General features: G+C 49.1%; 2 protein-coding genes across 2 annotated transcripts in view; both read left to right on the top strand.

The window, feature by feature from the left end:
• Positions 1 to 2,335, top strand: part of LOC135096443 (gastrula zinc finger protein XlCGF57.1-like) — a 28,223-nt gene extending 25,888 nt beyond the window's left edge. Inside the window, exons 10-11 of the transcript XR_010264760.1 lie at positions 1,278 to 1,450; positions 1,945 to 2,335. The gene's annotated coding sequence lies outside the window, so the exon portion shown is untranslated. The remainder of the gene's footprint in view (positions 1 to 1,277; positions 1,451 to 1,944) is intronic.
• A 3,433-nt stretch (positions 2,336 to 5,768) lies between these two features.
• On the top strand, positions 5,769 to 13,134 carry LOC135096476 (oocyte zinc finger protein XlCOF6-like). Its single transcript, XM_063997979.1, has 4 exons — positions 5,769 to 6,184; positions 6,296 to 6,609; positions 6,837 to 6,962; positions 8,239 to 13,134. The coding sequence occupies exons 1-4, from the start codon at positions 5,769 to 5,771 to the stop codon at positions 9,408 to 9,410; spliced, it is 2,028 nt and encodes a 675-aa protein (XP_063854049.1). The 3' UTR covers positions 9,411 to 13,134.
• Positions 13,135 to 13,736: the final 602 nt, after the last annotated feature.

Genomic DNA, 13,736 nt, shown 5'->3' with positions numbered 1-13,736 from the left:
TTGGGGAGAAAAATTGCGTTTCTAGGTGTTTTTGGGGAGGAAGATTGTGCCTCTAGGTGTTTTTGGGAGGAAAATTGTGTTCCTAGATGTTTTTGGGAAGGAAAATTGTGTTTCTGGGTGTTTTTGGGGAGGAAAATTGTGTTTCTGGGTTGTTTTAGGGGAGGAAAATTGTCTTTCTAGGTGTTTTAGGGGAGTAAAATTGTTTCTGGGTGTTTTTGGGGAGGAAAATTGTGTTTCTAGGTGTTTTTGGGAAGGAAAATTGTGTTTCTGGGTGTTATGGGGAGGGAAATTGTGTTTCTGGGTGTTTTTGGGAGGAAAATTGTGTTGCTAGATGTTTTTGGGGAGTAAAATTGTTTCTGGGTGTTTTTGGGGAGAAAAATTGTGTTTCCAGGTGTTTTTGGGGAGGAAAATTGTGCTTCTGGATGTTTTTAGGGAGGAAAAATGTGTTTCTAGGTGTTTCTGGTGTGTGTGTGTGTGTGTGTGTGTGTGTGTTTGTGTGTGTGTGTGTGTGTGTGTGTGTGTGTGTGTGTGTGTGTGTGTGTGTGTTGCCTTGTCTTTCGTTGTATATATATGCTTATGCAGTGTGTGTGTGTGTGTGTGTGTGTGTGTGTGTGTGTGTGTGTGTGTGTGTGTGTGTGTGTGTGTGTGTTGCCTTGTCTTTCGTTGTACATATGCTTATGCAGTGTGTGTGTGTGTGTGTGTGTGTGTGTGTGTGTGTGTGTGTGTTTATAAAACGTAGGCGCGCGCGTACATTTGTGTTGCAGTGGTTTGAGTGTGTTTTGGGGAAGTTTTGGTGTGTGTTGGTGTGATAATTTTGGGGTTTGGGAATTGTGTAATGATGCTGGCGATAGTTATGGGGGGGTGTCAGGCTAGATGCAGGATGCTTGCGCTAACACGACAGATTTTAAGGAGTTTTGGGAAGGAGGTGTTGTATAAGACGTGTGTGAGGGGTGTTGTAATGTGCGTTGTGATATATGAAGCTATTAGATGCAAGTGTGGGGCCAGCAAAATTAAGTTAACAAACAGGCCTAACACTAATAAAATGACGCACACTAATATATATATCGTAGGTATTGGCTCAGAACTCTCTCTCTCTCTCTCTCTCTCTCTCTCTCTCTCTCTCTCTCTCTCTCTCTCTCTCTCTCATATAATTTTCCTATTTTCGTGTTTTTGAAGCAAGGTGAGGTAATGTTATATATATCGTTATATAACCACAACAAGAGACTTTATTGAGTTTTGCAATAACCTAACCTAACCTAACGCCCTCAAACACACAGGTGGGGACCAGATACACCAGGGAACAGTACAGCAAGACAGTCGCACAGTCGTTCCTGGTGCGGCTGATGCGTTTGAGCATGTCCAGCGATGCGGAGGTGCGGCTGACAGTGCAACACATCCTGCACACACTGCTCCACCGGCACCACAATGCTCACTACCTGCCCAAACCTACGTCAGTGTCTGGGGGCCTTCATTGGTTGTTTATTGTGTGTGTGTGTGTGTGTGTGTGTGTGTTTTCCTTTTATGTGTGTTGTGTGAGTGTCTGTTTTCTTCTCTTCTTCTTCTAAATTCTTTGTTTGTTCCTTCTCTTTCTTCTCACTGTTTTCTGTATTGTCTGTGTGTCTGTTTTCTTCTCTTTCTTATTTCATGTATTCTTACAGATTCATTTGTTTATTTGTTGCAATGTGTTTTTAATGAATAGACAGGAGGTCCTACCCTTCAGTTTTACCAACAAGGGACAAAGAACAAAACAAAATTAAGAAGCAATAAAAAAAAAAGAAAGTTTAGAGTGCCGTTAGAAAAGTAGAAAAACAAGGCAAGATTCTCGCGGGCACCGGGCAGAGAGAGAGAGAGAATTACTGTACACAAACAATTCTCTGCTCTCACTTCTCTGCTCTCACTCCTAAGACAAGCAGGCACGCCCACACACTCCCTGCACGCCCACAGGCAGCAGACGAGCAGTAAGGAGAGGCTGAGAGAAAGAGAGGAAGGACCGCGTACTTTGCTGTGCTCCCAGCCCAAGGCAAGCAGGCACGTGCCCACACTGCCACACTCCCTGCACGCCCACAGGGCCACAGGCAGCAGACGAGCCGCAAGGTGAGGCTGAGAGGGAAGAAGGGAGAAGTGGTCAATTGGTTTGTTGTTTGTTTGTTTGTTTGTTTGTTTGTTTGTTTTGAAAGTGATGAATATTTGTATTTGGTGGTGGTTTGTGTATCAGATGAGCAAAGGCAAGTGTTGTGTTTGTTAGTAGGCTGAGCGTTGCACCTGTTATCTTGTTAATACGTTTTTCTGGTGATAAATTCTTTGACAAAATCACTCCCAGATCTTTTCCTCTTGTTGTCTTATTTATTGTTTCATTTCCCATCTTATAGTTACAGCCACACCTTGTGTTACTTTTTCCAAACTCCAAATTCCTCTGTTGCAGGTGCCAGGTGTATCTTGTCTGTGCAGGCTGTGTGTTAGGCTGAGGCTGAGGCAGGAAGCCCCTCGCTGCCTGTGTGGTGACGGCCTCCTCTGTTGCAGGTGCCAGGTGTATCTTGTCTGTGCAGGCTGTGTGTTAGGCTGAGGCTGAGGCAGGAAGCCCCTCGCTGCCTGTGTGGTGACGGCCTCCTCTGTTGCAGGTGCCAGGTGTATCTTGTCTGTGCAGGCTGTGTGTTAGGCTGAGGCAGGAAGCCCCTCGCTGCCTGTGTGGTGACGGCCTCCTCTGTTGCAGGTGGCAGGTGTATCTTGTCTGTGCAGGCTGTGTGTTAGGCTGAGGCTGAGGCAGGAAGCCCCTCGCTGCCTGTGTGGTGACGGCCTCCTCTGTTGCAGGTGCCAGGTGTATCTTGTCTGTGCAGGCTGTGTGTTAGGCTGAGGCTGAGGCAGGAAGCCCCTCGCTGCCTGTGTGGTGACGGCCTCCTCTGTTGCAGGTGCCAGGTGTATCTTGTCTGTGCAGGCTGTGTGTTAGGCTGAGGCTGAGGCAGGAAGCCCCTCGCTGCCTGTGTGGTGACGGCCTCCTCTGTTGCAGGTGCCAGGTGTATCTTGTCTGTGCAGGCTGTGTGTTAGGCTGAGGCTGAGGCAGGAAGCCCCTCGCTGCCTGTGTGGTGACGGCCTCCTCTGTTGCAGGTGCCAGGTGTATCTTGTCTGTGCAGGCTGTGTGTTAGGCTGAGGCAGGAAGCCCCTCGCTGCCTGTGTGGTGACGGCCTCCTCTGTTGCAGGTGCCAGGTGTATCTTGTCTGTGCAGGCTGTGTGTTAGGCTGAGGCTGAGGCAGGAAGCCCCTCGCTGCCTGTGTGGTGACGGCCTCCTCTGTTGCAGGTGCCAGGTGTATCTTGTCTGTGCAGGCTGTGTGTTAGGCTGAGGCAGGAAGCCCCTCGCTGCCTGTGTGGTGACGGCCTCCTCTGTTGCAGGTGCCAGGTGTATCTTGTCTGTGCAGGCTGTGTGTTAGGCTGAGGCTGAGGCAGGAAGCCCCTCGCTGCCTGTGTGGTGACGGCCTCCTCTGTTGCAGGTGCCAGGTGTATCTTGTCTGTGCAGGCTGTGTGTTAGGCTGAGGCTGAGGCAGGAAGCCCCTCGCTGCCTGTGTGGTGACGGCCTCCTCTGTTGCAGGTGCCAGGTGTATCTTGTCTGTGCAGGCTGTGTGTTAGGCTGAGGCAGGAAGCCCCTCGCTGCCTGTGTGGTGACGGCCTCCTCTGTTGCAGGTGCCAGGTGTATCTTGTCTGTGCAGGCTGTGTGTTAGGCTGAGGCAGGAAGCCCCTCGCTGCCTGTGTGGTGACGGCCTACTCTGTTGCAGGTGCCAGGTGTATCTTGTCTGTGCAGGCTGTGTGTTAGGCTGAGGCAGGAAGCCCCTCGCTGCCTGTGTGGTGACGGCCTCCTCTGTTGCAGGTGCCAGGTGTATCTTGTCTGTGCAGGCTGTGTGTTAGGCTGAGGCTGAGGCAGGAAGCCCCTCGCTGCCTGTGTGGTGACGGCCTCCTCTGTTGCAGGTGCCAGGTGTATCTTGTCTGTGCAGGCTGTGTGTTAGGCTGAGGCTGAGGCAGGAAGCCCCTCGCTGCCTGTGTGGTGACGGCCTCCTCTGTTGCAGGTGCCAGGTGTATCTTGTCTGTGCAGGCTGTGTGTTAGGCTGAGGCTGAGGCAGGAAGCCCCTCGCTGCCTGTGTGGTGACGGCCTCCTCTGTTGCAGGTGCCAGGTGTATCTTGTCTGTGCAGGCTGTGTGTTAGGCTGAGGCTGAGGCAGGAAGCCCCTCGCTGCCTGTGTGGTGACGGCCTCCTCTGTTGCAGGTGCCAGGTGTATCTTGTCTGTGCAGGCTGTGTGTTAGGCTGAGGCAGGAAGCCCCTCGCTGCCTGTGTGGTGACGGCCTCCTCTGTTGCAGGTGCCAGGTGTATCTTGTCTGTGCAGGCTGTGTGTTAGGCTGAGGCTGAGGCAGGAAGCCCCTCGCTGCCTGTGTGGTGACGGCCTCCTCTGTTGCAGGTGCCAGGTGTATCTTGTCTGTGCAGGCTGTGTGTTAGGCTGAGGCAGGAAGCCCCTCGCTGCCTGTGTGGTGACGGCCTCCTCTGTTGCAGGTGCCAGGTGTATCTTGTCTGTGCAGGCTGTGTGTTAGGCTGAGGCTGAGGCAGGAAGCCCCTCGCTGCCTGTGTGGTGACGGCCTCCTCTGTTGCAGGTGCCAGGTGTATCTTGTCTGTGCAGGCTGTGTGTTAGGCTGAGGCTGAGGCAGGAAGCCCCTCGCTGCCTGTGTGGTGACGGCCTCCTCTGTTGCAGGTGCCAGGTGTATCTTGTCTGTGCAGGCTGTGTGTTAGGCTGAGGCAGGAAGCCCCTCGCTGCCTGTGTGGTGACGGCCTCCTCTGTTGCAGGTGCCAGGTGTATCTTGTCTGTGCAGGCTGTGTGTTAGGCTGAGGCAGGAAGCCCCTCGCTGCCTGTGTGGTGACGGCCTACTCTGTTGCAGGTGCCAGGTGTATCTTGTCTGTGCAGGCTGTGTGTTAGGCTGAGGCAGGAAGCCCCTCGCTGCCTGTGTGGTGACGGCCTCCTCTGTTGCAGGTGCCAGGTGTATCTTGTCTGTGCAGGCTGTGTGTTAGGCTGAGGCTGAGGCAGGAAGCCCCTCGCTGCCTGTGTGGTGACGGCCTCCTCTGTTGCAGGTGCCAGGTGTATCTTGTCTGTGCAGGCTGTGTGTTAGGCTGAGGCTGAGGCAGGAAGCCCCTCGCTGCCTGTGTGGTGACGGCCTCCTCTGTTGCAGGTGGCAGGTGTATCTTGTCTGTGCAGGCTGTGTGTTAGGCTGAGGCTGAGGCAGGAAGCCCCTCGCTGCCTGTGTGGTGACGGCCTACTCTGTTGCAGGTGCCAGGTGTATCTTGTCTGTGCAGGCTGTGTGTTAGGCTGAGGCTGAGGCAGGAAGCCCCTCGCTGCCTGTGTGGTGACGGCCTCCTCTGTTGCAGGTGCCAGGTGTATCTTGTCTGTGCAGGCTGTGTGTTAGGCTGAGGCAGGAAGCCCCTCGCTGCCTGTGTGGTGACGGCCTCCTCTGTTGCAGGTGCCAGGTGTATCTTGTCTGTGCAGGCTGTGTGTCAGGCTGAGGCAGGAAGCCCCTCGCTGCCTGTGTGGTGACGGCCTCCTCTGTTGCAGGTGCCAGGTGTATCTTGTCTGTGCAGGCTGTGTGTTAGGCTGAGGCAGGAAGCCCCTCGCTGTCTGTGTGGTGACGGCCTACTCTGTTACAGGTGCCAGGGCGGTATCCAGTGACAGGAGTCCCTCCGTGCATCCCTCCTGCAGCCCCAGGTTTCCTGCAGGATCGGACGCAGCCGGGAGCAGCGTTGCAATGGAGGGTGCAAGGCCAGGAAACAGCAGCAGCAGCAGCAGCAGCAGCAGCAGGAACAGGCTGGAGCAGCGGGCGACCCAGGGCGTGAGGACCTACACTTGTGACCACTGCGGCAAAGTGTGCTCCACCAAGGCTGCCATTGCCAGACACGTCCTCTCCCATGCCAGCAAGACAAGGCTGAGAGGCAGGAGTGGCCCCGCTGAACACACTGCCACCCACACTGGTGGCAGGAACCACAAGTGTGACCTCTGCGGGAAGACATTTGTCCGGAAGAGTCATCTTGACAGACACATCCTCACCCACACTGGGGAGAGAAAGTTCCAGTGCCTGGAGTGTGGCAAAAGATTTATCCACAAAAGTTATCTTAGCACACACATCCTCACCCACACTGGGGAGAGAAAGTTCCAGTGCCTGGAGTGTGGGAAAAGATTTACCCAGAAAAGTCATCTTAACACACACATCCTCACCCACACTGGGGAGAGAAAGTTCCAGTGCCTGGAGTGTGGCAAAAGATTTATTGAGAAAAGTTCCCTTAAGAAACACATCCTCACCCACACTGGGGAGAGAAAGTTCCAGTGCCTAGAGTGTGGCAAAAGATTTACCCAGAAAAGTAATCTTAACACACACATCCTCACCCACACTGGGGAGAGAAAGTTCCAGTGCCTGGAGTGTGGCAAAAGATTTATCCACAAAAGTAATCTTAACACACACATCCTCACCCACACTGGGGAGAGAAAGTTCCAGTGCCTGGAGTGTGGCAAAAGATTTATTGAGAAAAGTTCCCTTAACAAACACATCCTCACCCACACTGGGGAGAGAAAGTTCCAGTGCCTGGAGTGTGGCAAAAGATTTATCACCAAAAGTCATCTTAACACACACATCCACACCCACACTGGGGAGAGAAAGTTCCATTGCCTGGAGTGTGGGAAAAGATTTATCCAGAAAGGTGATCTTGACAGACACATCCTCACCCACACTGGGGAGAGAAAGTTCCAGTGCCTGGAGTGTGGGAAAGGGTTTACCCAGAAGGGTTCCCTTGACAGACACATCCTCACCCACACTGGAAAGAAGAAGAGAAAACAGGCAAAATCATAGATATTGCAGTCCCCGGTGACTCCGGCCTCAGTAGAGCTGAAAGGCACACCAACACTGCCACACTCCCTGCACGCCCACAGGCAGCAGACGAGCCGCAAGGTGAGGCTGAGAGGGAAGAAGGGAGAAGTGGTCAATTGGTTTGTTGTTTGTTTGTTTGTTTGTTTGTTTTGAAAGTGATGAATATTTGTATTTGGTGGTGGTTTGTGTATCAGATGAGCAAAGGCAAGTGTTGTGTTTGTTAGTAGGCTGAGCGTTGCACCTGTTATCTTGTTAATACGTTTTTCTGGTGATAAATTCTTTGACAAAATCACTCCCAGATCTTTTCCTCTTGTTGTCTTATTTATTGTTTCATTTCCCATCTTATAGTTACAGCCACACCTTGTGTTACTTTTTCCAAACTCCAAATTCCTCTGTTGCAGGTGCCAGGTGTATCTTGTCTGTGCAGGCTGTGTGTTAGGCTGAGGCTGAGGCAGGAAGCCCCTCGCTGCCTGTGTGGTGACGGCCTCCTCTGTTGCAGGTGCCAGGTGTATCTTGTCTGTGCAGGCTGTGTGTTAGGCTGAGGCTGAGGCAGGAAGCCCCTCGCTGCCTGTGTGGTGACGGCCTCCTCTGTTGCAGGTGCCAGGTGTATCTTGTCTGTGCAGGCTGTGTGTTAGGCTGAGGCTGAGGCAGGAAGCCCCTCGCTGCCTGTGTGGTGACGGCCTCCTCTGTTGCAGGTGGCAGGTGTATCTTGTCTGTGCAGGCTGTGTGTTAGGCTGAGGCAGGAAGCCCCTCGCTGCCTGTGTGGTGACGGCCTCCTCTGTTGCAGGTGCCAGGTGTATCTTGTCTATGCAGGCTGTGTGTTAGGCTGAGGCTGAGGCAGGAAGCCCCTCGCTGCCTGTGTGGTGATGGCCTCCTCTGTTGCAGGTGCCAGGTGTATCTTGTCTGTGCAGGCTGTGTGTTAGGCTGAGGCAGGAAGCCCCTCGCTGCCTGTGTGGTGACGGCCTCCTCTGTTGCAGGTGCCAGGTGTATCTTGTCTGTGCAGGCTGTGTGTTAGGCTGAGGCTGAGGCAGGAAGCCCCTCGCTGCCTGTGTGGTGACGGCCTCCTCTGTTGCAGGTGCCAGGTGTATCTTGTCTGTGCAGGCTGTGTGTTAGGCTGAGGCAGGAAGCTCCTCGCTGCCTGTGTGGTGACGGCCTCCTCTGTTGCAGGTGCCAGGTGTATCTTGTCTGTGCAGGCTGTGTGTTAGGCTGAGGCTGAGGCAGGAAGCCCCTCGCTGCCTGTGTGGTGACGGCCTCCTCTGTTGCAGGTGCCAGGTGTATCTTGTCTGTGCAGGCTGTGTGTTAGGCTGAGGCAGGAAGCCCCTCGCTGCCTGTGTGGTGACGGCCTCCTCTGTTGCAGGTGCCAGTGACAGGACTCCCTCCGTGCATCCCTCTTGCAGCCCCAGGCTTCCTGCAGGACCGGACGCAGCCAGGAGCAGCGTTGCAATGGAGGGTGCAAGGCCAGGAAACAGCAGCAGCAGCAGCAGCAGGAACAGGCTGGAGCAGCGGGCGACCCAGGGCGTGAGGACCTACACTTGTGACCACTGCGGCAAAGTGTGCTCCACCAAGGCTGCCATTGCCAGACACGTCCTCTCCCATGCCAGCAAGACAAGGCTGAGAGGCAGGAGTGGCCCCGCTGAACACACTGCCACCCACACTGGTGGCAGGAACCACAAGTGTGACCTCTGCGGGAAGACATTTGTCTGGAAGAGTCATCTTGACCGACACATCCTCACCCACACTGGGGAGAGAAAGTTCCAGTGCCTGGAGTGTGGCAAAAGATTTATTGAGAAAAGTTCCCTTAAGAAACACATCCTCACCCACACTGGGGAGAGAAAGTTCCAGTGCCTGGAGTGTGGCAAAAGATTTATTGAGAAAAGTTCCCTTAAGAAACACATCCTCACCCACACTGGGGAGACAAAGTTCCAGTGCCTGGAGTGTGGCAAAAGATTTATCCACAAAAGTTATCTTAACACACACATCCTCACCCACACTGGGCAGAGAAAGTTCCAGTGCCTGGAGTGTGGCAAAAGATTTATCACCAAAAGTAATCTTAACACACACATCCTCACCCACACTGGGGAGAAAAAGTTCCAGTGCCTGGAGTGTGGCAAAAGATTTACCCAGAAAGATGATCTTAACAAACACATCCTCACCCACACTGGGGAGAAAAAGTTCCAGTGCCTGGAGTGTGGCAAAAGATTTATCCAGAAAGGTGATCTTAACACACACATCCTCACCCACACTGGGGAGAAAAAGTTCCAGTGCCTGGAGTGTGGCAAAAGATTTATTGAGAAAAGTTCCCTTAAGAAACACATCCTCACCCACACTGGGGAGAGAAAGTTCCAGTGCCTGGAGTGTGGCAAAAGATTTACCCACAAAAGTTATCTTAACACACACATCCTCACCCACACTGGGGAGAGAAAGTTCCAGTGCCTGGAGTGTGGGAAAGGGTTTACCCAGAAGGGTTCCCTTGACAGACACATCCACACCCACACTGGAAAGAAGAAGAGAAAACAGGCAAAATCATAGATGTTGCAGTCCCCGGTGACTCCGGCCTCAGTAGAGCTGAAAGGCACAAAACTACAAAACGTCACGACCTAAAAAGTGACCAAGAACAACATGGTCACCGACGGACACCGGTGTGACACCAGTGAGAGAAGCTGCAGCAGAGGATCACCCATCAAAGAGAAGAAATCTGGCAGATAACAAGCTTCCTGCAAGACCAAAACCACACAAGGAACCTCCTCAAGAAAACAGACAGAATGACAGCAAGGCGCAGCGCAGGCAGCGGCCGGCCGGCCGGGCGGGAGACCGGCAGGGAGGGGCCGAGCCCCGGCCGAAGCCTTGGCACCACAGATGAGGACAAAGACAGGAAAATAAAGGCCAGAAAGATGAAGAGGCAGCTTGCAGAAAAGCCAGGGGTGGTGTGCAGGCACGTGGCAAAGACCTCAACAGAAGTACAAGACCCGGCCGAGGGATGCTGCAGGCCACTGCTGCTGGAAGACCCCACGCAGCACCAGGCAGCCCCGGGGATACAGACCACCACGGTTAAACACACAAGTAAACAACAACAATGCCAGCCGTTCAGCTTACACAGGAAGGTCTGCTGGCCACAAGACTACTGCCACAAACCAGCTGGCAATACCACCAGTGACTTGTGGGTGTGGTGTGGTGTGGTGTGGTGACTGGCCACAAGACTACTGCCACAAACCAGCTGGCTATACCACCAGTGACTTGTGGGTGTGGTGTGGTGTGGTGTGGTGACTGGCTCAAAGGTTTATCCTGAAATGTGATCTTGACACACCTGCTCACCCACACTGGGGAAAGGAAGTGCAGCAGGTGTGGTGTTTGTGGCTGTGCTCATCACTTTTTTCTTTATTTTTTAGCTTCTTGATCAATAAAGTGTTGTCAGCCTTGTACACACAGCTTTGGTTCACTTGCACAAGGTTTTGGGGGCTCGGGGGTGTTCCTAAGGGGGGCACTAACTGTCCAGGGGTGTTCCTGCTTGTTTCTGTCTCTCTGTGTCTCTGGTTTTGGTGTCTCCCTCCCAAACATTATTTTCACAACAAGCCACAAACCAACATCCCTTCATTAACACTTAGATACCTTAACTTAACTCACCCACAAAACTCCCACAAACTGACTAACTTGTTTTTTCTTGATTGTTTGTTGATTTTATTTATTTTATTGATGTTTTTTTTATTTGAAAGTAGCCATATTCTTAAGGTTTTTATGGTTCTGTTTATTATTGTTTGGGCTGTCCTGTGTTTGTGATTGCTGGACTCATATAGAAATGGGTAGTTTTATTGAAGGGGTGAAACAATGACAATACTGCCTGGCTCTTGCACTAGTGAGGTGGACAGAATAGGGATGAGAATAAAGAGAAATTGTCATAGGAAATACAAACTGGCAGACTTTAGAGTGTAACAGTGAAGGGGTTGAAAAAGTGGAGGTACTGTTTAGCTCTTGCACTAGTGGGGTGGACAGAATAGGAGAGGATTCTTAAAAGTTTGGCATTGTTAGCTTGAAAGATTATACTTGAAAGATTATTTATTACATGTTGAAAGGACAGAATAAGGATGAAAATATATAGAAAGTCTTGTGAAGATACTGGTTAACTCTTGTACTAGTGAGGTAGACAGAATAGGAGGCCATTCTAACAAGTTTGCCAGTGTTAGTTTGAAAGGCGATACTTCAAAAAAAGACTTGTTACATATTTAAAGGACAGAATAGGGGTGAAAATAAATGAGAAGTAGAAAGTCTTGTTACCAGGGGGACATGAGAAAAATTTTGGCAGTGTTAATGTGTTTGTTACCGACTTTTTTCACCTCGCATCACCTCTGTCTCTCTCCTGAACCTCTAAAAAAATATGTATAATGCATTTAGACAAGTTAGGAAGGAGGTTAAGAGAGAGAGGTGAGATGAAGTGAGAATATTCCTATGTATTTTCTGTCATAACACCTCATATCACCTTTTGTCTCCCCTGAACCTCTAAAAATATCAACAGTGAGACATTTAGACAAGTTAGGGAGGTGAAGAGAGAGAGAGAGGTGAGATGAAGTGACATTATTCCTGTCTCTCTCCCAGCTTAAACTTTCAAAAATATTTATAATGAGAAATGTAGACAAGTTAGAGAGGTGTAGAGAGATAGAGGTGAGATGAAGTGACATTATTGTTTTGTTTCTTGCCTAACACCTTTCTCTCTCTCCTTCTCTTGGCCTCTGCCTCCTCAAAAAGAGCCTATATAATAATAATAATAATAATAATTGATGGTTTATTGATCAAGAAAGCTTTACAAAGTCATTTATAAAACGTCATGTCTTGATTTACAACAAGTGCGTATCTATTTAGGTAGCTACATGAAAGGTAAAATAAGCTCAAGAAGCTGCTAAAATAAATATAAAACATGTACATAGGTATTTACAAGGCATTGAGTTTAGAGACAATATATGGTATTGGAGAGTTCTGGTATCTTGAGGTCCTACACCTTACTGACTGCAAGAGTTGACTACCTCTCCTTGTTTCCCTACCATGGACATCATGCAAGGTCTGTGGCAACATATTTCTGAGCTCGGGTGAGTTGAGCAGTCCCCGTCCAAAATTTATTGTTGCTGCTTCTCGTCGCTTGTGTAATGATTCTGTACCAAGTAATTGCAATGCATGGTTGTAGTTCAGATAGGCCTCACCCAATATGATTCTAAAGCAACGCTTTTGAAGTTTTTCAAGTGAATTATGCTGTGCACGCGTGAGACCTGGGTGCCATACAGGTGCAGCATATTCTAGGACAGTTCTTATGTACCATGTGTATAGTATGAACATTACATTTGGACTAAAAGAAAATTGTCTTGCTCGATATAGGATAAAAAGGAGACTGCTAGCTCTACTGACAATGTGAGTGATATGATCGTTCCAAGTAAGATCTGAATTAATGTGAACCCCAAGTAGCTTGCAAGAGTGTACTATCGGGAGTTCGTATCCATTTAATTTAAGTAGTGGGAAGACGATAGGTCTTTTGGGTGGGCACACAATCATTACTTCACATTTAAGGGGGTTTGGGCACATCTTAATAACTTCACAATCCCGAGCTAATTTATCCAAGGTATTTTGCATTGTGAAAGTTACTGTATTTCTACATCTACTATTTCCATTATAGTTAAATCATCAACATATTTGACATGAATTGGGGAATTTCTGCATAGTCTGTTAATAACAGCCAAGAAAATAATGGGACCAAGACGTGTCCCCTGAGGTACTCCACATGTTATCATATCATAATCAGAAATAATATCATCATATCTAACCCTATGTTTTCTGTTTGATAAAAAGTTTGCCACAAACATGAGCAATGAAGGTCTACATCCTAATAAAAATAGTTCTGTTAAAGCTACAGTATGATATATTAATGAACTGGTGATGGTACAGGCCTATAATACCTTGTAACAACATTTCATCATAAAATCTGCCAACGCTGGTTCAATTATAATCATTGTCATTGCTCATGCTAAGCTTATTATTATTATTATTATTATTATTATTATTATTATTATTATTATTATTATTACTATTACTATTATTATTATCATGTCATGCATTAGTGTTTTCATTTGTTTCCTGCGCTGTCATTGGTGCAGGAAATATCATGATGTTTTGGTTGCAAGAGTCCATGTATATATAGATTGAGCCATCGTATTCATGTTTATCATTGTGTGGTGTTGTAAATATACTTTATCTGTAAATAAAAAATGTATCCTATGACATTTGTTTATTTTCTTGTATGTGTGTTAGGTTAGGTTAGCATAGTCTATATACAAGCTCTTGGCAGTGCATATATATCACAGACAGATTGTTAGACAGTAAATTAATTTGAAGTAGAACCAATTGTTGTGTGTGTGTTAGGTTAGCCTATCACACCCTTATCTTAGAAATATTCCTTTGTACATGCTTATGTACCGCAGCCAGATACACACTGATTAGGGAGGTGGATGGAATAGTGGTGAAAGAGTGAATATACTGGTTGACTCTTGCATTGAGGAGGTGGACAGAATGGTGGTGAAAGACTGAATATACTGGTTCACTCTTGCATTGTGGAGGTGGACAGAATAGTGGTGAAAGAGTGAATATACTGGTTGACTCTTGCATTGTGGAGGTGGACAGAATAGTGGTGAAAGAGTGAATATACTGGTTGACTCTTACATTGGGGAGGTGGACAGAATAGGAGATGAAGGAGTGAAGATATTGGTTAACTCGTTCTCTATGATTTTATTCGTGTTTTCATTAATTTATGGTTTAATTGTGAGTGATAGCCTAACCCTTTCACTCGTTCAGTCTTCAGTATCATTATAAACACTCTACTGT

The sequence above is a fragment of the Scylla paramamosain genome, unplaced genomic scaffold, assembly GCF_035594125.1.
Source record: "Scylla paramamosain isolate STU-SP2022 unplaced genomic scaffold, ASM3559412v1 Contig4, whole genome shotgun sequence".
Classification (NCBI taxonomy): domain Eukaryota; kingdom Metazoa; phylum Arthropoda; class Malacostraca; order Decapoda; family Portunidae; genus Scylla; species Scylla paramamosain.
The sequence above is the reverse complement of the archived record's forward strand: the minus strand, read 5'-3'. Positions and strand labels throughout refer to the sequence as shown.

Excerpts from the sequence above, each read along its gene's own strand:
- LOC135096476 (XM_063997979.1), top strand. The coding sequence starts at position 5,769 with ATGGAGGGTGCAAGGCCAGGAAACAGCAGCAGCAGCAGCAGCAGCAGC. Across the intron at positions 6,610-6,836 it reads GTTCCAGTGCCTGGAGTGTG|AAGAAGAGAAAACAGGCAAA; the intron begins GCAAAAGATTTA and ends CACACTGGAAAG. Across the intron at positions 6,963-8,238 it reads GGCAGCAGACGAGCCGCAAG|GTGCCAGTGACAGGACTCCC; the intron begins GTGAGGCTGAGA and ends CCTCTGTTGCAG.